Source organism: Drosophila miranda, chromosome XL, assembly GCF_003369915.1.
Source record: "Drosophila miranda strain MSH22 chromosome XL, D.miranda_PacBio2.1, whole genome shotgun sequence".
In the NCBI taxonomy this organism is placed as follows: domain Eukaryota; kingdom Metazoa; phylum Arthropoda; class Insecta; order Diptera; family Drosophilidae; genus Drosophila; species Drosophila miranda.
Window position 1 is genome coordinate 11,351,824 of NC_046673.1, and position 23,770 is coordinate 11,375,593.

Sequence of the window (23,770 nt, forward strand, 5' to 3'; positions counted from 1 at the left end):
AGCCTGCAGCCCTGGACCAAGGATGGTCACGTAGCTAAAATCGAGTCTCAGGAGAGCGCAATCCGGAGGCGTTCGTTCACGTTCATGTTGGTTGGCAGGCAGCATTATAATGCATTTTTTTTCTCCTCTTTTTGCCACTCTGGTCCCTTGCTCTCATTATGTGCTTGCCTTGTAACCCTGACACCGGACTGACTGTCTGAATAGGCAACAGGCAAGCGGCATGTGAAAGTCGGTAGTCGGTAGTCGGTTGTCGGTTGGCTGAGAGGATTGGTAAGGTCTCGTGCGATTTTTCCTTGGCCGCACATGCCTGACTGCACTTCAATCAAAATCAAATATTACACCCGGACTATGGATCAAGGAGCATGCATATAGGACTCGTGCAAATGTGCATTTTCTTCTGCCGCTGGCTTTTGTTGTGGACCAGCACCAGACCCAGACCCAGACCTAGACCCAGACCAGGCAGACCTGGCTATGGCTTGATTACGCACGTTTATTACTGAAGATATAACACGAATCGGAATGGGAATAGCAACAGGAACACGAACGGGAAGAGCAATAGGAATCATCATCAGTATGCGTTGTATGGCCTCAAGGTGTACAACATGATTACTTGCAAATCACGAGAATGTGAATGGGCCACACACACTTACAAACGCAGGAGTGTACGATGAGAGGGGGGACAGGTATCTAGACGAGCTGCATTGCATTATGATATTTTCGATTAGGGATGATAATTCAGAAAGAGTCTTGGCCGGAATGGCTATGATTACGTGGATTGTACGAGTGTTTGATGGTTGCTGTTTGCTGGTTGTGTTGATAGGCCAGGGGCGGGTGCAACAAGTTAGTTGTTTGGTTGCACGAGAATGGCTGTCTGTATTATTTATTTCTAATTAAAATTTGAACCGGTCGCGCCGTTTGTTCATGAATATTAATTTGGTTTTTAAGGCCGCCAACAATGGAAAACTAAACATGAATTACAACTAAATATTTATAACTCATTTTCTCACACACACACACAACCACACATATGTAAATAATTGACCAAAAACACCAACACGAAGAGTTAAGTAAAATTTAAACTGGTATGTGTGTGTGTGGCGCGTGAAAATACACAAAATTAACTTGTATTTAAAATTTAATTAAAACTTTTGCTGTTATTTACATGTACCGCTGCGGCATAGTCACACCTCCCGCTACCAGCACAACCCCACCCCCTCCGCACCACCACCGCCATGGCCACTCCATCCGACCGCTCTTTTCAATGGCTTCAATAGCAGAGGGTCCTAAAAAGTAGGCAACTCTTTTTGTATATCAGTTGTGCTACTGCCACTGTCGCCCCGCTGCACCCGCTGTGCGTAGTGGCAGGAGGCAACAGCTAAAACTTTGCCAAAATCCATAATGCATTACATACGCCCGGCCCTGAGCAATGGTTCTGCATAAATATATACGAGTGTATCCGTACACGAGTATAATTGAAATATCGCGAACAGTTTTTGGTTTATCGCATCGGGAACAACAATACAGCAAAACAACAAAAATAGTTAAACCAGGGTCCCGGCCAGTGGCATGGGGCGGGCACTCGGCCATGGCTAACTGGTTGTTGCGGTTACAACGTTTAGCATAATTAGTCCTTCTGACCGCATTTCGTAAAATGCGGTTCAGGCCTTAATTTTACGCCCAGCTCCAGGAATCACACTCACCCCATGCGCAGCATCCACATAAACAATGGCCGCCCAATCGGCGGCAGTTGAAAAAACGCAGTTAAGTGTGGGTGTCATGGAGAACGCTGGCCATCACTCATACACAAATATTATGGGTGCAAAAATCGCGCATTCACGATAGAGCAGAACAGAAGGGGCACTATAGTTAGGGATCGTGTTCTTAGACTATCAGTCAGACAGCTTTAGTGCATACATCGCTTTAAAAAAGTTTATCTGGTGCCCAGTGACTAACTTTGTGCTAATGACTGGGTGCTAATGAACACTTGTTATATTGAGAAGGATTCTGTGGGTATTCTGCTGATCCCCACACTTTTTTTTTGCTAATTCGTACGCCACTTGCTCCCCGGCAGCTACAAACTTCGGGCCAACCACTCGACTGACCACCGGCCGACATGACCCTCATCCTGCTAGTCCCTCCCTGCGCTGAATGCGGGGACCAATTTCAATTTATGGTAAATTAATTTGTAATTAATTTTTATGCGAAACGAAACGACTGAATTCCTATTACCTTATGGCAGGGGTGGGCGGAGCGTATCGGACAAGAGCAACAATTCCATTTGTGTTTTTATTTCCATTTTACGCTAGTTTAGTTTCAATTGCGTCCAATTAAACATGCGGCCAGTGGCCCACAACCACAACCACCACCACCACCACCACCACCACCCCAATCCACACCAACTAAACCCACTGTTTCCGATTGCCTGGTAACATTCAACATCAAATTTTACATCCCCTCTAGCCCCCACCATGCAGCCAAGCGACCTCATCTCCATCTCCATTCCGATTTAGATTGCCATTGCCATTCCCATTCCCATTCCTATTTCCATTGCCCTCCACAGTCGCACTCGCATGGAAATCCTGAGCTGTGTGAATCCTCTGCGTGTTGCACGCGTTTTGTGTTTTTCGGAAATTGAAATTGCATATTTAAACAGGCCCATTCCCACTGTGTCCGTGCGCCCCACTGTGCCGTCATCGTGGCAGCAAACGGAAATAAAATCATTTCTTCGTTGTTGCCACATTTCTAAACACTTGACTGCGTAACGCACCCGCTGTTATAATTATTATTGCGCCCTGGCCGAGAGCCTGAACTTCCAATTAATGCTCGGCTCGAATGCATTTTGAACTTTTGTTCACCCCTCAGCCAATCCCAAAGGCTTTGTGCTATGGAAGGATTTATTTCGATGAGCAGATCAACAGAGTATTGCAATGGATGTGCTTGAAATACCCTGCAAGTACTGCCTGAGTTCCAGAAGCCATACTTCAAATTTCAAAGGTATCTCCAGGACATCTTTGTGCCCCAAACTCTCATCCTTCGCTCGTCGCTTGCTAAGAATTTCAAATTCCATTGGCACTGAATGCTCCTGTGATTAGGTGAAACCGGATATTGAAACAGAACCAGAACCAGGACAAGACGCAGAGGGCAGTTTGATTAGCTTTAAGGAAGTGGAAACCAGATACTTACCCAACAATAACACAGCACCCCCTTTAGTCAGAAATGAAAAGATTCAGTGTGTTTTCGGTTTTTCTTTTTCTCATATAATACTTTTCGTTTTTCATTTATTAGTTTTGCATTCTTCAGTTTCGTTTTTGGGGGAAACATTCCGTTTCGTATCTGTTTCGTTTTGCTTCTCTCAAGCCTTTCCCAATTGTTATTTTCCTGCACTATGCTTGCTAATTCTTGCATTTATAGTTACACATATGTATGTATATATATATATGGTTTGTATAGTTTATATATATATACTATATAGTTCTGCATTTTGTTACGGCAACACAATAGTAACTTACAGTCGTAGCAAAGTGTTTCCGAGTTGAGGAATTTGTTTCTCTGTTTCGTTCTCTGTTTTAGCTTTTATACAAATAGTTAATGTTCTACACATAATTGGGGATTGGGAATTGGGGATTGGAGCCTAGTAAGATAGTTACTTAGTTGGTTTTGCTTGGCTGGCCCAAAGGAAATACAATAATTGCACATTAATTGTCTGCTCGACAGCTGCGAATGTGGGAATTGAACGGATCCGATACACGATATTTACTCCTTTATATATACGTATACATAAATACTATATATCGTCGTGTCTTTATATATTACAAACTCAGGTCGTGCTAACTGCTAAACGCTATTCAGTAACTTAGGTTCTACACTAGCCGTAATACTTGTCTCTACAGCACTTTGCAACAACGTTGTTTGCCCAAAATTTTTGCACACTCAGACGTTAAAAAAAAATTACCAAAAAAATTCATTTATTTTATTTGTTTCGTTATTCGCATCTACCTTTACTTGAATTTGATTTTTGTTAGCCACTCTGCTAGTTAATCCATTAGTTAGTTTAGTTAGTTACATAGTTCTAATGCTTGCATTCTAGAATTAGTTATGTTTTGTAGCCCATTCGCTTTGTGTATACTCCATGACTAGATATATGTATGTATGTATGTGTGTATGGGGGTGTGAAGGAGAGAGATGTCCTGCCAGATCATCGTCAAAGCCGTTTATACTGGGTGTTTGTAAATGCTTTTGGTAGGGAGTTTGTTGTTTTTTTTTTGTTCGTGTTTTGTGTGGGAGGGAAAGCGGTCTATAGACTTATAGTGGCTGCTGGCTTACATATCGTAGTTATATATATATATATATATATAGCTATCATATATGGTGTGTGAACGATGTGGCCATCCTAACCGAATTTCCCTTTCAACTTCCTGGCTGCATTGCATTTAGTTTCCTTAGTTCTCCGTCATCCATGTCTGTATAACACATACTACATATGTATATATTATAGATATATATATATGTATATATATAGAGAGAGAGTTGTATATAGGCATTTATATTTATATATATGTTTGCCTGTGAGTATATATATACCTTTGCTATTTTTATATTTATATGAATATTTACTTTTGTTAATTTCTGTTGCCATTTGTTATACTTTCTCTCCATTCGTTTTTCTCTTTCGTTTTCGTTTTCGATTTGTTTGTTAGTTATTGTCCACCCATCCAGTTTACGGAAATTCTCCTATTTTGTTCATTTTTATATATTGTTTCTCTTATTTGTTACTTGTTGTTGTAGCCGTTGTTGCATACCATAACAAAAGATGTGTAATACAACACAATTGTAAGTCGCAAATAATTATTGCATTCAGAAATGCATTGAATCGAAAATATTCAAATGAGCTCGGATTAAATCTAAGCCTTTAAGCCTGAACCGAATCGAAAAACTAAGCAAAGGTACCACCTAACAGATCAACCAAATCAATGGTCCAAAGTTTGCTTAATTTCCCTCAAGCATCGAGAATTTAATTTTTCTATTACAGGAGATATCACTTTTCTTTGGAGGACTTTGGAGGAATTTTAATCCTGGATTCCTCTGCATTAAAGGAATATGAATTTTTACAGCATAATACCCACCGCAATTCTCATTAAATTCCTGCCTGGACAATAATTGATTCACGACTTACGCACAAAACTATGAAATCAAAATATTCTGCATATTTTCTGTGCGTTTGTGTGTGGCTTGTTTTGTTTTATGTGGCATTAGGATTTTGCGTTAAAATTCCTCTATTTTTTTTCCTGTTTTGCATGCAACAATTTCGTACCTGATACTTGCAGAATTCAAGGGATATATTCTAATCTTGCTAATGTATGGGGAAAGAAACAGAAAAACACAAAAAAAAGTTTTGAAAGGCTTTAGAGTAGTAGATCATTTAGGTTCTGGAAGCCAAAGTCAACTTTTCGCCATTGCAAAGAAATGCATGCCATCTGTTTACCCTTTGAGAACCCAAGTACCGGGTATTACATAGTCGAGGCACTTAATTGTAGCGTTCTTACGAGTAGTTGTTATTTTTGCTGCAAGCATTTGTTACCTAAATTCATGTTTAATGTTGTTGCTACTGCTGTGGCGGCGGCTGTTTTGCTATTAATAATAATGCAATAAATAATATACATTTTCGTGCTGTTGCTGTTGCTTTTGTTGTGGGAATATTGCAGGCCAAACGAATCCCGAGTTCGTGTTAAAAACATGAATATGAAAATTGAATGCGACATAAAAACTGCAAAGTGACCCGCTGACCGCCTCGGTCACTGGCTGCAGTCGGAGCCCTTCCTGCTGTCAATATAGTTGCCATTGCTGTAGCATTATTCACCACATATAATATTAATAATAATAGCAACGATATTAATTGCTTTTCGCAGTCTTCCACGTACGGTTGTCAACGTATCAAGAGTCCCGTGTCTGGTGACCAGCGATTCGCCCGATAATACATATCCTTATACATCGAGGGGCAAGCATATTGATTCTGTCAGAGAAAATACAACATTTAAGTGGAGGGGGTGGACAAAGAGGAGGAGGCTTGGAATATAGTACATACGTACATACATACGTAGTGGTAGAATCGCACTCACCTTGTTCCGCTTAAAATCTATGTTCGTTCTTACGGTTCTATGATGTAAACTTTGCACGGGTCGCGCATTATTACCTAGTGGAGCTTTTGGAGTACTCTCGGAGCCTTGCATCAGTCGTCGGAGTTGGTATAACTGCAAGATATTTATGAGTTTGTATATCGTTTCGGCCGTCAGAATATCGCATTACTGTACAATCCCCTCATTCTCTCTCGCATCGCACAGGCAACTTAACAAATGACAATATATTTTAATGGTTTTTCTGCGGGTTTTTCGCGGCCAATGTCATTTCCCACTAATTAAAGTTGAATGAAGTGTCAAATGCTTTGCACAATTTGTCAACCGATATTCGGATAATTATGTTTGACAACTCTATACGAATTTGTATATCAGCAGGCTAACATTCATAGTTTTTATAGAAAGCTTTTGGTTGTTTGTAGGGGCTATTCTGTAAGCAAGCTGAAAACAGATTTGTGATGAACACTTCTAACCCTCCTGGAACCTTAAGGTTAACCCTAACGTTAAACTTTATTTCCAACTTCACGATTCTCCCCTCTCCACGATTTCTCTTCAGATTATTAAAATACCCCTAAAGGTCCAAGCAGTTTAACTCTCCATTTCGGCCATGGAATTCCCATCGTCAAGTTCATAAAAATCACTCTTTAGTCGACCGTTGACTTGTTTGCATTTCATTTGATTCCTATTTTGTTCACTCTTTTCGATGCGCTTTTTTTCGACCTTTCCACAGCCCTTGCCACGCCCTATAATCCCACCATTACACATGAATTTATGCAAATTGATTAAACTAACCAAATATTGTTTTTTAATTATGCACAGAGCGGCATATTGACCGCACTGAAACCGCGATCTGACCAATGCCCAAATTGATGAGCAATTTTATAATTGCATTTATGCGATTTCATTGTACTTCCAATCATTATAAAAAAAAACATGAGACGGACAGACAGAGAGAGATAGACGGAGAGGTGGATAAAAAAATCGATTGCACATAAATAAACCAACAATAACAATCATCTCTAATTGCAATTGAATACACACACAAAATGCATTTAATTATTTGCGGTGTTCGACCTAAAGAATTGACTGGCACACCATGAAAAAAGGATTTTTTTTATGATCCATTGCATGATTTTTGTTGGTTTAACGCAAACTATACCGCAATAGATCAATTTTGCATGTTTAAGCATATAAATTTTGAATGTTTTAATATTTTAGTTACATAACAAACCCACATACATTTTAGGGCAATATCCATGCGATATTTAAAATATTCAAATGATATTTCATTAAGCAAAATTTACATGTCGTTTGCATGGGCTTGGATTTAGCGGGATATAGGCGGTTTTCGAACTCACCTCTTGTTTGGTGATATAGATGGGTTTATTAACTATGATCCAGACGGTGCTCTCCCAGCAGCCGGGATGGGTTGTGGAGCCCTCGTAGGTGATGTAGTGATCCGTGTTTGGCAGCAGCGACCTCACCGATATGTGCCGGATGGGCGTCGAGAAGCCTATTGGAAGGAAGGAGCAGGATGGATCGGTTCTGTGATTGCATAAAACATGAGAAATGCAAAGTTCAAGGTGCAGCCCAAAAAGAAGGACTCGGCTGGTGTAGAGAAAGCTTGAGCTATTTATGCGCATATCGCAAAAAAATATGAAAACACGTCTTCAACTTCGGCATGCCAAAGTCGAATGAATAATTCAGACACGGGCACCCACCCCACCAACACTTGCAACATCCTGGCTCATTCCCGACCCAATCTTCACCCAGTCCACGACCTACTCCCGACCCATTCTCGAGCTAATCCGACTCGCCCTGACCCCACATGACCACTTCAACGTCAGCGCACGGCTTTATTCATACAAATCATTTTGCCAGCCGGAAATGAAGCAAGTCGCGGCTTGTAAGGCCGCAATGTAGCACAACTCAATGTCTGGCAATCGCCGAGGTGGAGTCGGTGTCGGTGTCGGTGTCGAATGGGTACGAGTATGAGTGTGGGCCACTGCGGGGGGCTGTGACTGGGACTAGAACTGGGCTGGGAAATTGGAGGGATGAGTATTTGCATCAGAAGTGTTAGTTTTACTTTCCCTTGAGCATAGACGAGTACTGTGGCTGCACGGTAGATGTGCTGGGTGCCGTTTGGAAAGTAGCATACCGAATTGTATGAGGAGATTATGTGCGAGGAGATTGATTGAAATTTTCTAGAAAACGATTTCAATAGAAACTTTCTCTCAAAATGTATTTGCATTCTCTTTCTTACGTGTCTATTCATAAGTATCTAAATGATTGCTCGTCAATGTAGCTCTGATTATATCCTTGTCTAGGTGTATAGAATTTTAATAGCCCTTCTAGAATAGACATCAATATTTCTCTTTTCATCTATATATCTTTGCTTTGTTCCTTTTCCTGTGAATATAAGAAAATACGTTGCCTAACTTTTAATCTATACCACTATTGGTCACTCCTATAACCCGTCTTTCTGCCTGTTACTGTTGGATATATCTATCCATATGTATGCTTTTACCTATCTATATCTTTTCCCTACCATTTCTCTCATCCACCGTCAGTGCCATAGAGTGTCTACAATTTGTTCAACCTTCAACTATGCAGCAAGCAATTTCTTGTTATTTTTTTCTGGAGCTGCTGTTTCTGTTGTTGTTGTTGGAGAGTGGCCTGGCATATTTCTTGGTTTTGGTTGCTGCTTGGCTTCTCTGGTATTTTACAAATTAAGGCTGGGGCTGGACTGCCATAAAGTTGTACGACCTGTAAAAAGGCTATTAAACTGGCCAAGAAACTGCCAACGAGACGTGCAATGAAGTTGTGGGGCCGTCCAGCCGGTAAGGGGGAATTATTAAGTGTCGGTTTAGTGTAATTCGAGGTTTCATTTTCGTCACTTTGTGCAGGGCAGTCTCAATTTCGTACCCCCGCCAGGAGTCATTTTTTATGGCTCGCCTGGACATAATTATGGCCTCGCCTGCAGTTGTTGTTGCAATGACATCATAAAAGAGGCAGGGTAGGTCAGGGAAGGGGAATGGTATTCGCAAAAGAGACGGAGAGACAGAGAGAGCAGAAAAGGAAGCCAACGGCAGAGCATTGCAACGATATTAACGTTGCAACATTTCCGGGGGCATTTTGCGTGAACGGAAATGAAGGCAAGGAAAAGGTTATGCAAGGTAATGTAAGCTAGAGATGGCAAACATCACGATTTTTATTTGCCGACCAGATATCTAGTGCAATATTATGTGAAAAATGCCCATAAAATGGACCAGACAAAGATATATGTATGTATGTATCCGTTGACATATTTAATTGCATGCGTTATTATCAATATGTCATCCGATATCCGGTTTTTATATCGATGAGTCGGTGGACCAAGATTAGGTGAGAGTAATGCCATATCTAAACTAGGGTGAGTTATTAAGTTTTAGGCGAAACTCAACCCCTAGCATTAGGGCCTAGTGATGGCAAAAAGTTGAGTTCTGTCCGCCTATCGTATGAAGTTAGCAGAACGAAAATCAAAGAAGACGCGCATAAATTATTGCTGAGGGAACAGGAGCAAATATACATATAAACCTTAAACAAAAATACTTTAAAACACGAACTCTGAGCTATTTAGTTAGCTCAACTATCGATAGGTAACTCTACTCAGTGTACGTAGCCAGTCAGTGGTACACTCACCTCGATAGAGCACCTTGTTGAAGGTGCTCGTGATGATGCGCAGTTCCGGATTGGGCGTCTCACCAATCTGCACCATAAGCGACAGTCCCACAATACCCTGCGATTTATGCTGGGCCTCGGACATGTTGTGGTATAGCTCCTTGTTGAAGCCATAGATTTGAATCTGCAAGGAAAAAGCCAGAATAATTCGTGGTACCTCTGTATCTGTATCTAAACCAGAAACTCACCTCGCCGGGAAAACTGTAGCCTTGGATGAAGTGCTCGGAGCCGCGAGTGTTATCCACGCCGTAATGGATGTAGATCTCCTCGAACTGATAGCGATAGGCCAGAGGGCCGCCGGATATGTTCACATGCTGCTTGGTGTCCTTGTCGACGCGAAAGACGAGCGACTGGCCCGTATTGTGCAGAGTGCCAGAAACCTGTTGACCGATTTAAGGCTGGTGAGAATGCCCAATATGGGAAATATGCATATGACATGCATATGTATATACACACCTTGTGCTTGTCGATGTGAAGCGGTCGGAGGTAGGGATCGAACAGCAGCTTGTCAGGCACCACATCGATTGGCGATTGGCGCCGTCCTTTGTTGCACATATTCCACTGTGGATTGATAAGGCCCCAGAAGCTTGGTCCTGCCAGACGAATCAACGAATGAGAGTCGTGTGCGACATACACAGATACACAAAGGAGTACAGTATGCATCAGTTATTGTCCCTACACCCAGTCGCCCTCTTTCGATCCACTCTTTTCTGTCAATCGACCAAATGGAAAACGTGTCTTCGCCTCCTTCCCAATGCAAACAGTAGCGGCCGTGGCAGTGGCAGCTCCAACAGCAACGTCGATGACAATTTCAAATGCCAAATGAAATTTCATAAGCTTCGAGGATGAAACTCCCATCCTGCACCGCCTCCCAATGCACCCACTGCAGCCCATTTTAAATGGCAATTAAATGCACTGAAATTGGGTGCGGGTTTTCCGGGGTGTCCCCAAAAGTTCAATGCCTGATGTGATATGACGGGCTAAAAGCTGTCGAAACTTTTCAAAACAATGCTCGGTTTTTGGGGAGAACCATCACCATGGTCAGCGGGTAACCTAGTAGGTGTAGTAGGGGATGGCAGTGGATGGTAGTGGTGGTCTATGGGAATTAGACCTTTGTGCCTCATAGAAAATTTAATATTTTCTATACCAGGCGAACACCACACAAATAAATTGAAGCAAACAAATGGTGCGGGAGCAGTTGCTGGTAGTCGACTAGTTGACTATTCTATCTCTTTGGATATCAACGATTAAAAATAGTATTTGTGGGAATAGCCGAACAGAATTTCATGGAATATTCATTAGTAATTGGAAGACTTTTTTGAAAGCCGTGAAAAATCTTTAAGGAAGGATAAATTATATTTATTATATACTAGTACATATTTTTCGTTTTAGTTAAGTGAGATATACGGGCCGAAACCGGCCCAACCCAACCTAACCTAGTCTTAGTGAGATATAAGGAAGATATCTGAAACACATATCTTTGATTTCCTGAAAAGAAGAATCTTCAAACAAAAATATCTGAATTAGATTCTAAGCGAGACTTTTTCTGAAATATGATTTGTGATCATTTTCTCCCAGAATCAGAATGTCCTAGAGTTGAGTGCAATGGTGTGTCCTTGATCGTTATTAAGCTAATGGAACCCATCCGAGTTTTTGGGGACAGCATTTGATGGGCATTCTGGATGTGAATTTCGTTCACTGCAATTCGGTTTCGAGGTTTTCGATCCCTGTGTAGCTGTGTGCGTGCGTGCGTGTGTGTGGGTGTATCAGTATCTGTGTGAGCCAGTCCGCGCGTGGCTTTGTTATTGTGTGTGTTTCTGCTTGGATGACACGCGACACACGATGCCCGAGCGATGGAGGCAATAAATGCCAAAGTTTAAAAAGTGTTTCACGATGATGCAGTTGACCCACCTCCTGACACCGCCCCAGACATACCCCCTAGGTCTCTGCCACCCCGCACTTGTCGCTTTTGTGGCCTGTCCCGGCCGCTGTTCATTTTGTGTGTTTGCATTCATTTGTTGCTGATGCTCCTGCTTCTGTTGCTGTTGCAGTTGCATGTTGCCTGTTTCTCTCTTTTTTTGCTGCTGTTGATGTTGCATAAATAAAACTGCAACTGAGGCCCTGCCAGGGTGCAGGTTCGTGGAGCATTCGTGAGTGGGCAGACCATTCAGACAGTGACATGCAACAATTACAACTGCAACAACATCCTGCACTCATCTGATCTGGGATGTTTGCTTGCCTGCGTCTCTTTTTTTTTTTCCTGCCGAACGATTTGAAATGTAATTAAATCAGTCGCAAACCCCGGTCGCAGAAAGGAGATGGAGACACGCTCTGAAAGGATTGCCAATTTATGTATGCAAACAAAGCATACGAGTATTCCGAATATTGCAATAGATCTTATTTTGAGTCGAAACGATCTGCGCTTTGATATTATGCGGGATCTGGATGTCTTTTTATGGTCAAACATTCCAGCAGACCCATGAATCACTATTTCCCCAAGAAGCTCCCATCAAATCCGAAATAATATGTGACTTTACTTACCGGATATACCATCGTATGTCCACCATTCCTCCCAACTGGATAAAACCTCTGAAAGAAAGAAGTGAACATTTTAATGAGAAAACATGTAAGGTGAATCTTACAGATACATGAAACCCAACCCGAAACAAAACCCTGAACTCAGATTCAAGAATTCGCAAGGATTTGACACACTTGAAGGGAGACCGATCTCCCACGCTGCCACATGCACAAGTCCAAGGCTTAGTGCCTGAAACGACCAGAGGAGCTTGAAAGCCATTCCATTTCATCTCGATGCGATAGCGTCGTATGGGGAACCACCCGCTGGCAGCTAAAGCTCGGTTTTCCAATGCGCATAATTCGCTGCCAATGTAAACAGCGCATGAAATCAACTAATGTAAGACTTCCCCTGACTCCGATCCCGCTCTCCGTCCCACTCCCACTTGCAACCAGACTGAGAGTCACCGGGTCCGCGACAGAATCGGAGCCAGAGACAGAGCCAGAGTCAGACAAAACAAACAAGCAGCTTCTTCTTGGGGGGTAAACGATGACTTTAGTTGCCAGCCATCGAGACGCCATCGGTCTGGGTCCTGCTCCTTCTGCTGGCTTCCAATGCGTGTCGCATGACTCACAACGGGCCAAAGCAGGCCAAAAAAAGGAAAAGGGAGGAAGGAGTGCACGAAGGATGAGCTGGGAAGGAGGATGCTGCCACGGAGAAGGATGAGCATGACAACAGCGTTGTCGCCAGGCAGTCTGGCGCCAATAAAGTTTACACTCAGTTGCCACATTTCGTTTATGGGCAAGTTCTGCTTCCGCTTTATCAAGCGACAGACAATTTTCGCTATTTTTTTCGACTCTCTTCTCCCGTCGCCTTGTCCCCCTTTGAGCAGTTTGAGCGTATTCAAAATTTATGCTATATGCGTCGTGCCGGGGCTTTTCGGTGTGTGGGGAAGAGGGCTGCGAGTTGGCGGACGGCTGGGGGCTGGGCTATGGGTTGGCAATAAAGCCCAAAGAAATTGCTGCAGCCCAAAGCGGAAGTTCAAAAGGGAGTCGCTGGAACCGTTGCCCGCTTCCTGCCTGCTACCAGCAGCAACATCATCCAGCTTCCCTAACTTTTGAGCATTGCGACATTGACAGAGATGGTGTCGTCATTTAAGGGATCTCTAATTTGAGTTTTTTTTTCAACAGTCGATCGTTTTTTGGAGTGAGAAATGATGGAGTCACATGCAAAAACGCCGGCTAAATTTGGTTTAACTTTAATGGAATCTTGGGAAAAAGCACTAGAAAAGTTCTTTGGCTAAAATTAAAGAGAATAGAGTTTTTATCAGCGTTGTAGAATATTTCATTTCTGTTGCTGCAGATAAGATTTTCTTCCATTAATATTTTATATGTATATGAAAATATTTGATCTGTGATAGAAGGGAATGTAGAATATTCTGTGAGTCGTTCCAATATTTTTTGTAGAAAGTGTGTCTGGAAATCGTTGCCGGGACTCCGGTCTGACCGAACCTTTGTCTCTGTTGGCGTCTCCTGAATTCCTTTTCGGTTTGTCGTGTTGCTTTTCTTGGCAGAACAATGAACGTCCGTTTTTGCGAGTCGCGACTCGGCGACGTCACTTCATTTTGTTTGTTTGTCGCTCTACGGCTCTACGCCGTTCTTCTTGTTGCTGTTATTATAGTCTACTTAGTGCTGCAAAGTATGCTATTAAATTGGCCTCCGACCGAGTTGATTCCCAGAAGAAAAGCAGCCGAAAAAAGAAGCGCCAGAGTCAGCATTCCAACCAGATGATACGCTCTAATCGGTATAAAAGTAAAAGATTGCCTGCCATATCTCAAAACTGAGAACAAAAATTACCCACAGCTAATGCTGATCTGGAATATATATGCGTGCGATATTTTTTGGCGATGAAAACCACTTCGTTCTCCTTCTCCCTGGTACATGTTTATGCTGGAACACAGTTTACCCTCGCACCCTTGACGTACCATAAGTGCACTTTTACCGTAGGAATTGGGGGAGATTTTTGGGGGCCTTGTCGAATGGTTCTGGTTTTGGTTGAAGTTTAAGCTTTTCATCAACACATTGCCCATCGCCTTTTCTCTTACCGGAAATGGTAAATTCGTATTTATGCTGCAACAGCAACTTAATTTATGGTTAAAACAGTTTTATTTCCATTTTCCCTCCTCCTCGAACACACAAAATTTCGATATTCGCAATAGAAAAAAGGAAGCGGGGCTAGAGAATGGTGCAGGGGACGGTGAGTGGTTGGGGCATTGGACACGACAGTCAGTCTGTCGCCGCAGTTGTGTTTTGACCAATGGTTTATGGGTTTCTGTTGGCCATTCAAATGGAATCTGGCTTCTACCCCATCTCTGTCTCTTCTGTAAGCCTCTTCCCTCCCTGTCTATGTGTCTATCCGAGTCTGTCGATTCCCTCGGCCACGCCGGCATGTGGCACACTAGGCCTTTGTGCCAGTTCCAGCTTCAGTTGCTTTAATTCTTGGCAAAAGCTGTTTATCAATTGCAGTTGCCAAAAGCCGATAGGGATTGGAAAATATCTGTCTTTAGACCAGTTCGGCTGACTGTCGGTCTAATGAAGTGCTCTGAAAGCAGGGAATCCTCCAGAGAGCAGCCGATTTTGGCGTCCCTATTCGGATTGAAAGGTCATATTTGTACGGAGAGGGTTTTTCTGTTCATTTTGTAGTTAATCATAGTTAAATCTTTCGTTAAATCGGGGTAGTTCAAGTGTAAGAGTATCCAAAGAGACGGAATTTCTTGCCCGGTTTTAGCCTTTTTCACCCCAAGTTATTGCCTTTTAGTGACTTTAGCTAGACGATATTGTAATTATAATTTGTACATCGTTTCCATTCTACTTTCTTATCGATAACAAGCGCGTTTAGATGACTAAATTAAGTCAGATTTCCCCATCCATGGCCATTTCGACTCTCGTGTTTGGCTGTTTGTAATTACGGTGAGCGTTAAATCAGAATCAAGTGTGGCCCCCAGGGAGAGGGGTGCGTGGCGGGGTCTCAGCCTTCTGTTTGTTCTGTCTCTGCCCCTGCGGCCTGGCCCTGCCCCTGACCCTGCTCTGGTTGCGGCCCAGTTTGCGTGCTTGAAAATGGCGTAAAGATGGAATGTTTGGCTATCAAAAACGGCAGACGACAAGGGGGAATGTTCCCGAATGCTATAGACCAAGTCACGCACACACGCAATGCCTCAGTGTGTGAGTGAATATCTGTGTGTGTCGTGTGCTGGGCTCATCAAAAGGAAAACACGCCCCAGCAACATTTCAATGTCTAAATGAATTAAAGAAGCCAAACAAAAGGCCACAGCCGAAAGCAGCTAAAAGCAAACGATGCCAAGACAATGATGGGCCAATAGAGACATTGCGGTGGGTGCGGGGGTCACGGGATAGCCCTTTTATGTGTAAATTATGGGTTCAATATAATATTGACAATGAATCAATAAAGGAAATGTCCTTAAAATTAATAGGCGACATTTTGATATAGAATTACTCGCTATGTCATCGCTTTTAATTAAAATTTCTAGACAAGGGCGCGACACACACACACACACACTCACACACGTCTACTTGTGCATTGGCATGTCCTGGGTAAATTTATTGCTTCCTGTTAAGCGCCCAACGAAGCGCTGATTAGTATCTGAAGCGCTGCTGCTTCAGTTTATCAAACTGTCGCCTTGGCAGCCCCGAAGATTGACGAGCATAACTCTGGTCTGGCCCCAAACCGAAACCAAAACCCAATCCTCCCCCCTGCCTCCCGACCATGCTTCATCGGGCACTGCTTCTGGCACCCTATGCTTGATATCCTCGCTATCCTCCCAACGCTTCATTGTTCCCCAAAGTTTCCATTGGTTTCAATGGCAAACAAACATTCAATCAGAATGTTCATTAGATGCTTCAATTTTTAACATGGTTTGGGAGCTCGATTGGAAAACTTACAAAGAGTCCAGCGGCGGTTTGATGGAAAACTGATTAGCTGACTGAAATACTGCACGGGTGAAAGGGAGAATAAAGCAAATGTGAATAGCTAACAATGAGGAATGAGGTTTATTTGAAATGTTAGCTATGTATCATCGACCGAAACACAATTCTCCAGCTCTGAGATTTGTCCAGATATTACCCTTCCTTCTTCGTGGGGTGTCCAAGGGATTTTTGATTTCTAGCATCATTTAACCGACGATATACGCGTACAATTGAAACTTTACCCAAACAATTCTCAGTTATTAGTTAAACAAGTTACAAAGTTTCCAGGAATGAAAAACATATTAGAACATTCTTGTCTGCAATTTACATTTCCTTTCACCCTCCCTCTGCCGCTGCCTCTCCCTCAGGAACAATTTACACTTAATCGGCAAGCAAATTAACCAGCGGCAACGACAGAACAGAAACAATTTCCACGCCATTAGATGATTTTTCTAAATAGTTGCGAAAACTTTTGCCATCTCTCCCCGCAAAGGAATGCCGCATATTTTTTCTTGTTGTTTGTTTGGGAAATACTTTTGTGTTTTTTACTTTGGAACCCCAAAAAAAAGGAAAATTCCGATTTCATCTTTTGGAGTAAATTAAAAATGGGTCAGCCAGGGCCAGCGATCCAGCGATCCAGCGAGAGAGAGAAAGATTACAAAGTGGAGGGAAATAAACGTTCAACTCACGCGATGAGTTAACAGCCAAAGTTGATGTTGGTCTGTGGCCCGATTTCGGGCTTTGGTCTGGTCTGGCTAGCGCGTTTAAATTCCTCTGAAAGCAATGATTGAAAAGACCCGAAAATGCACATTGTGTTAAAGATATCCGCTGTCCAGCCAGGGTACCAGAACTTTGAAAGGAAGGCTATCTTGGGTAGCTTGGGGAGAAGGAAAGCCATTATGCTTTTGTGGGTCAACTTTGGTATGTTTTTATTTGTAAACTATTGGTGGCACTGATTTACACTTGGGATTTTCGGAAAGGTGGGTGTCCCTTTTGAAACACACTGCTGTCGATTGATAGGACGATTCCATGGTGAGATAAATTGAGTTAAACATGGAGACCTACACCAACCATGAGCTATTTGCATTTGGGGAAACACCTAACTTGGATGGGGTAATGGGGCACAAAAAATGGATTCTAAACTATAGACGGAGTGCTCGTGTACTCGATTTTTAATGCTGTACATGAATATATTTACTTGTAGTGTATTGGGTGAGAAATTCTTGCTACCATCCTGCCAAACATGTGTTCAAAATCATGATTTCCTTTCTATACAAAAAGTTCTCTGCGTATCCTGGCCAAACTTAAATTTCCCGACTTCTAATTGTTAACATATTACGCTAAGGCCCATGTTCAGGAAACGAGCTGGAGACTGGACTTATGGATGGAAGGGGGGTCCAGACTTAAGCCAAATAGAACGCTTGAAAACCATAATTTGACTAAAAACCGTCTAGACATTTGCCGCTTGCCACTATCCAACTATCTTAATTTGTTGGTGCCAACAAACTTTTGCCCACCAATACCAGCAGTTGCGCCACCTCCACCTTCGAATCTGGCACTAGCACCACCAGCCCACAGGAAAACCCAAAGAAATGCAGAAAAAGAAGGCGAAGTAGCAGGCCAAAGTCGAGGCTCCAGAGGAAGTTGTGGCCGTCGCTGCCTGGCATATACAATTTCGATAATAAGCAACAGTGCATACTCCCTTGGTTCTCTCTGCCCCCCTCGGCCACCCATTCGGAGTGGGCGTGGCATGCCACAAGCACACGTGTGCAGTTTGGGGGGCAAGGCAAGGGGCACTAATGCGAGTCACGTCAACGCTGCATACGAAATCGTTTTTTGAAAACGTTCCACCAGTTTTGGCCAACTTCATCTATCTTTGAACGGTTCCTCAATTAGTGGCATTGGCCTTAAAAACGAGGCAGTACCAGTTGTGGCAAGCGGGAGGCGACCTTAAGTGCCACTCTGGCAACAGTCGCAGCCATCATCATCATCATCGTGATGATCGACATCATCATCATCATCAGAAGCGATGTGGTCATTTTATTCATCTTCATTCGATGGCCCTGCGGCTGACATATGTATGTATTGGCGTTTGTAATGTGACAGACAAAAGCACAATCAGCTAAGCACTTACTTAGGGCAAATGAGAGAGAGAGAGTATTCCAGCCAGAAAATGGGAAGGAACGAAAGAAAGAAAGAAAAAGGAAGGGAAAAACGAACAGTGGGTGAAATTACCAATCTAGTAGGTAAGGTATTAATAATTTTAAAAAATGTTAGTGTTAAAAAAAAATGTTTGGTATAGTTTTTAGATGAAGTAACAGTGCAGACCACGACACCCCATTAAAGTTGCAGCCATACGCAAAAGATTTTAAATATTTAAATTCACAATAAACGAAACTAACAGATTATGTGTGTCCTGCGGGTGCTGGGAGGGGCCTTCATTGTTACTCCACGAAAGTCGAGTCACCGCAAGCCGCAATCTAATAATAAGAACTATTCAATAGTACACAACTCAGGTAATACATATAACACTTTTTACTGCAAACATATGACTTCCACTTAAAAATCTGCGTAACTGAAAGAGCCCGTGGAAAACTGCTATAAACCTACTGTTCTAAACTGTTCGAGTTCTAAAACTAAAAATACAAAAAAAGCGAGAACTCCTGGAGGAATTCTAAATGGATAACCAAACAAAATGAAACTCCACATTTCACAAATGGTGTTTTTTCCTGCTATGCTTGGTCATTTCACCCACTGTGAGATGGTGGAAAAAAACGATGCCATGTCAAAGTGATTTTTCACCTCAAGGGCAAATTTAACACAATAATTTGCACAATTTGTCAAAACAACCCTCTGGCTAAATGGTATCATAAACCACACATACAGTCCTCACACACACACACACACACACACACAATCACACTGCGTAGCCCATATTTTGACCCTGTCTGTCTGTCTGGCTGGATGTCTCGGTGTATGTATGAGAGTATGAGAGTTGATTGTCCTGCATGCAGTTCTCCTTTGGCTTTGGCTCTTTTTTGTAACGCCCCACAGAATGCTTTCCGCTTTCCCCCCCCTATTTCACTCTATATTTTTAGTGGTTTTTTTCTGGTTGGCTTTTCAGGGAAAAAGAAAATGCTCTTTGGATTATTATTAGGCTGTTGTTAGCTGTAAATATTTGTACGATTTATTTGGTTAGATTAAAGTAACCTTTTTTTAAAAAGGTTTTGAGAGAGTGGGAGAGGGAGAGAGATAGAAAAAGGGATTTTAAAGTTCTATGGGAAGGATGATCAGACCAGTTTTTCTAATGACAAGATTTTTCATTTTTTCATCACAGAACTTTCAATGAAAGTTAACGAATTGATCCCAACCCCTCGTTAAAGTATAAAGATGTTGGAAATGGTTTTGTAGAACCAAAGAATGTATCTTTTGCAAGGATCCCTTTTGCGATGCTGATGTTAAGCAGGGGTATGTCCTTCTTTTGTATCTAAATATAAAATTTCGATTCGAATGTCCCTCAAAAGAGAAGAATTATCAAAATTTTTAACACTTAAGCTTGACAAAATAGATGCATCACAATATGTACTCGTAAATGTTTAAGTTGCTTAGGCTAAACATTATTCTTGCCATATAATCTCCAATATTTAGAACTTTGATTGATTTATTGATTTAATAATGTTTTATTTGAGCTTCAGGTCTGATCCCACTTTGCACAAGTTTGTGTGCTCAAACTCCACTCTGAGCTGCCGAAAGAGAATTCGATATTCCCTCATGTGCAGAGTATACTTTCACGTTTTCATATGTACGCCTGGAAATGGTTTGTCGCCATTTCTCTCACACCTTTCTTCTTCTCTACTCCCCTCTGTGAATCACCTCTCGAACCATGTCACCCCCAAGTCGTTTCAGTCATTTTGCAGTTTTTGCACTTTGCAGTTTATGCAATTTCAGTTGATGCCGTAGTCGTGGTCGTTGCTATACCCTTGAAAAAGGGTATTACTTGCCAAGCCTCCATCAGGATTATATTTCTCTTTTCCATGTCGCCTCTTTCCGGGCGATCGTTAGGTCAAAGCCTCCAAGATCGGATCACTTGATTCCACAAGCATATATCTTGTGATTGAGACATTTCATTATCCATCGTACATTGATCGATCTGCAAGGGTATCACAAGGTTCGGCCATTAAGACAGTTTTTCTTCTGGTTATCGTTGTCGTTGTTGTCTGACCGCACTGCAATTGTTGTTGTTTGTATTTCGCTTATTTTTATTTGCACTTGTTTATGCTGCAATTTTTATAATAAACGTCATGGCACCCTGCGCACCCGCGCACCCGCACGAAAGACCACCTAGCTGCTACCTACTACACACTATCCTGGCGAACCGATCTGTCTGCGGTTTTTCCCACTAATGTCGCTCAGTGTGTACAAATATTATGAATATATGTACATATATATATATTCGCACTCATATGAGTTTTTATACATGTATGCAGGAGTATGTGAACCGTAAAGATTCATTGTGATGCCGCGCACACAATAGGAATCGAATTCTATGTATTGGCAAATTCCAAGTGTTAAATCAACGTGATGAACAAAAGTTATTGAGTATTTATTTATATTATTTGTGTTCCTTTCACTTTTATTTATACCCCTTGCTGATTTTTCTTCTTATTTGTACTTCCTGCAAAAATCTGTGCTCGTGAATGCCATGAAAATCCTCTCGACTGGAGCATAATCATAGATGGAAACGCTTGCCGAAGTTTTCTGGGGATTATATGCGGATTGGTGGACTCTGTGCGAGCAGATCATCTGCAGCACATACATATGTCAATGGCTTTGAAGTGGAGCTCTTAAAGCAGGTGGCAGGGGCAGGGGCAGATGTGTGTTGAAATACGTGATTTTTAAGGAAAGATTTGCATCACTGTAGATGCAGTAGATAATTGACTCTTGTACGAGTATGTAGCAGCTGTATACTTTAACTGTTTACGCGTACGAAATCTTTCTTTACTTTACTCAAGTTTATTTCGTTCCTATAATCTTTTACGCATTTCCTATGGAATCTTCTGATAGATATGATTGAAATGACAAAGTCTTCCCATGAATAGAATGGAAGGAGTGCCTGAAACGTTTTTGGACTGTTTGATATTGCAGTCCGGGCTCTGGGAGACCGTTGAGGTTGAGCTACTTGAGCGTTAATTTGTTTTCCCTCGGAACCTTGCCAGCTCCCGCTGGGATCTAAGCTCTTTTCCCACATTTTTGTGCAAATACATTTATGTTTTCCCTGCTTTTGTGTGTGGATGGAAACAAAATGCATTAACTCAACTGAAGTTGTCCGAGCACATCCTGCCACGTCTATTTGTCCTTTTGTCCCAACCTTGCCAGTGTTTTCTCTGTCTCCCCTTCCATTCCCGTTTCTCTGCCACTATGCCACTATATGCACTGTATGTGTGGCAAGTGTCGGTGCGTTTTTGTTGCGGTTTGTCTCCATGTGGGGATATGTCTATGTCCCTGTCTATGGTGCCTGCCAAAATCCTTTTAAACTTGCCTCGCAAAACATTTTACATTCGATGACGTTTTCATTGCAAGATGCAACGTCAACAATAAACACACACAGAACCAGAACCAGAATCAGAGCTAGAATGAGGACCAGAAGCTGGTGCAGAGCCATGAGCAGGGCTAGAATCAGAGGAAGGGTCAAAACCAGAAGCAGATTCCCAACCCAAGAAGCACTGTCGAAATCAGATTCAGTCACAGAGAAGGATACACAGAGAAAAAATGCAATGGACTATTTCGAGAGAAAAGTCCACTTAATATAGGTACTTTCAAATAATATTACAATATCCATTGAACATGTGGCGAAATTTTGGCGAATATTTAAAGTGGACAGTGCAATTTTTAACTTTCGGGATTTGAAAGAGATCATATTTTTTGCGAGTGTAGGAGGTGAAAGGGCGGGACTAAAATCAAATTTGGAATCAGGGAATCCTTCACCCATCCCAAACAGACACAAAAAAGAATGGAAAAAAGAGACTGAAATAAGAAAGGAGCGCTACAACTTCATTGCATCTGTTTGACTGCCCGAATCGAATGAGTGAGCGAGTGAATGAATGAATGAATGAATGGAGGAACGAAATGTATGGCTTGCTTCGTTACATTTCCCTTTTGGCCATGGTCAGCTCATTGTTGTCGTTGTCGTTGTCGTTGCCACTGCCATTGCCGTTTGCTTTTGCTTTTGGGCATATTTCACTTACCGGAACTACAAAGCAGAACGATTGCTGAGCAAGCGATAAATCCTGCTGAGGAGAAGCAAAATGTGTGCCCGGGCGACGGCATCTCTGTGGATTGCTGGGACTTGCAGCCGGAGGACGTGGAGCTTCTGGGTGAAAGCTGCAAACTGCAGGCTGCAGGCTGCTGGCTGCTGGCTGCTGGCTGCTGGCTGGTGGGTTGGATTGCGCACGAGTCTAGAGTTCTGGAGATCTGGCACTTGAGTCTATTGCTGGGCGGGCGGCTTAGAGCGGCGAGTCGCCTTTGGTTTCGGTCTCGGTTTCTGTTTCGTTGGGCCAGCTGCTTGGGTCTGGGGGCGGCAGCATCATCATTGGCCTCATTGTCATTGACTGTTTGGGGCACCGGGCCGCAGTCACGGCCACTGACTCTGGCTGTGCCTCCGCCTCTGCTGACTGCACTGGGCCACCTCTTTGCATATGCAAATTTTAATTTCCGCTGCTTTCTTTGATGTGCACACAAGTTGCATGCTTCATTTCCGTCTTTCTTCTCAACTTCTAACTCTCTATCTCTCTCTATGTCTGTCTCTCACTCTCCCTCAATTGCACTCTTTCTGGCTATCTTTGTTCTTTTGGCTTTCTTCACACACACTCGAAAAAAATTCGTTATGGAGAAACTGGAGCTGGGAACACTCCTTACAAAACAGGATGAAATTTCAGTTTCAGTTTCGCTTTCGCTTCCGCTTGGGGTTTCGCGCTTTCAAAAGCACGTTTGGCCACACTGCACTGTCGCTTGGCCGACCAGACGCGTCCGTTTATCTCTGAATCCGAGTTGAAACTGAATTGTCACTGCTATCAGCGCCAAAGGATATGCAACGGACTGTCGGCAGGCGCGCAGCAGCAGCAGCAACAGCAACGGCGGCAGTAGTGGCAGCGGCGGCAACAAGAGCAACCACAGCCGCAGCAGCGCTCACAGCGTCGTCGGCAGCAGCAGCTTGACTCAGCAGGACGAGCTTCGTCCTGGCACGAAGCATCCCGAGCAGAACCGAGCAGCGCGCCACTGGCATCGGCCACACGACTGACTCGCAGTCGAAATAATGGGACCACCATCAAAGTGTGGCTGCGGGGGACTTTTGTTTGGGAAATTTAAAATTTCTGAAGTGCTGGAAAGCGCTGGGAACTGAATCTGAAGAGGACAAGCACATC

The 23,770-nt window shown here is 42.8% G+C and overlaps 1 protein-coding gene across 1 annotated transcript; it reads right to left on the reverse strand.

The window, feature by feature from the left end:
* Positions 1-5,664: 5,664 nt before the first annotated feature.
* LOC108165181 (carbonic anhydrase-related protein 10) lies at positions 5,665-23,390 on the reverse strand. The gene is made up of 8 exons (XM_017301251.2): positions 22,595-23,390; positions 12,393-12,440; positions 10,308-10,444; positions 10,040-10,231; positions 9,813-9,975; positions 7,490-7,644; positions 6,117-6,248; positions 5,665-6,010 (listed from the first exon to the last, which is right to left on the reverse strand). Exons 1-8 carry the CDS (start codon positions 22,674-22,676, stop codon positions 5,924-5,926), a joined length of 996 nt encoding a protein of 331 aa, XP_017156740.1. The 5' UTR covers positions 22,677-23,390; the 3' UTR covers positions 5,665-5,923.
* Between the last annotated feature and the right edge of the window lie 380 nt (positions 23,391-23,770).

Excerpts from the sequence above, each read along its gene's own strand:
- LOC108165181 (XM_017301251.2), bottom strand. The coding sequence starts at position 22,676 with ATGCCGTCGCCCGGGCACACATTTTGCTTCTCCTCAGCAGGATTTATC. Across the intron at positions 10,232-10,307 it reads TTCACATCGACAAGCACAAG|GTTTCTGGCACTCTGCACAA; the intron begins GTGTGTATATAC and ends ATCGGTCAACAG. Across the intron at positions 6,249-7,489 it reads TCTATATCACCAAACAAGAG|TTATACCAACTCCGACGACT; the intron begins GTGAGTTCGAAA and ends AATATCTTGCAG.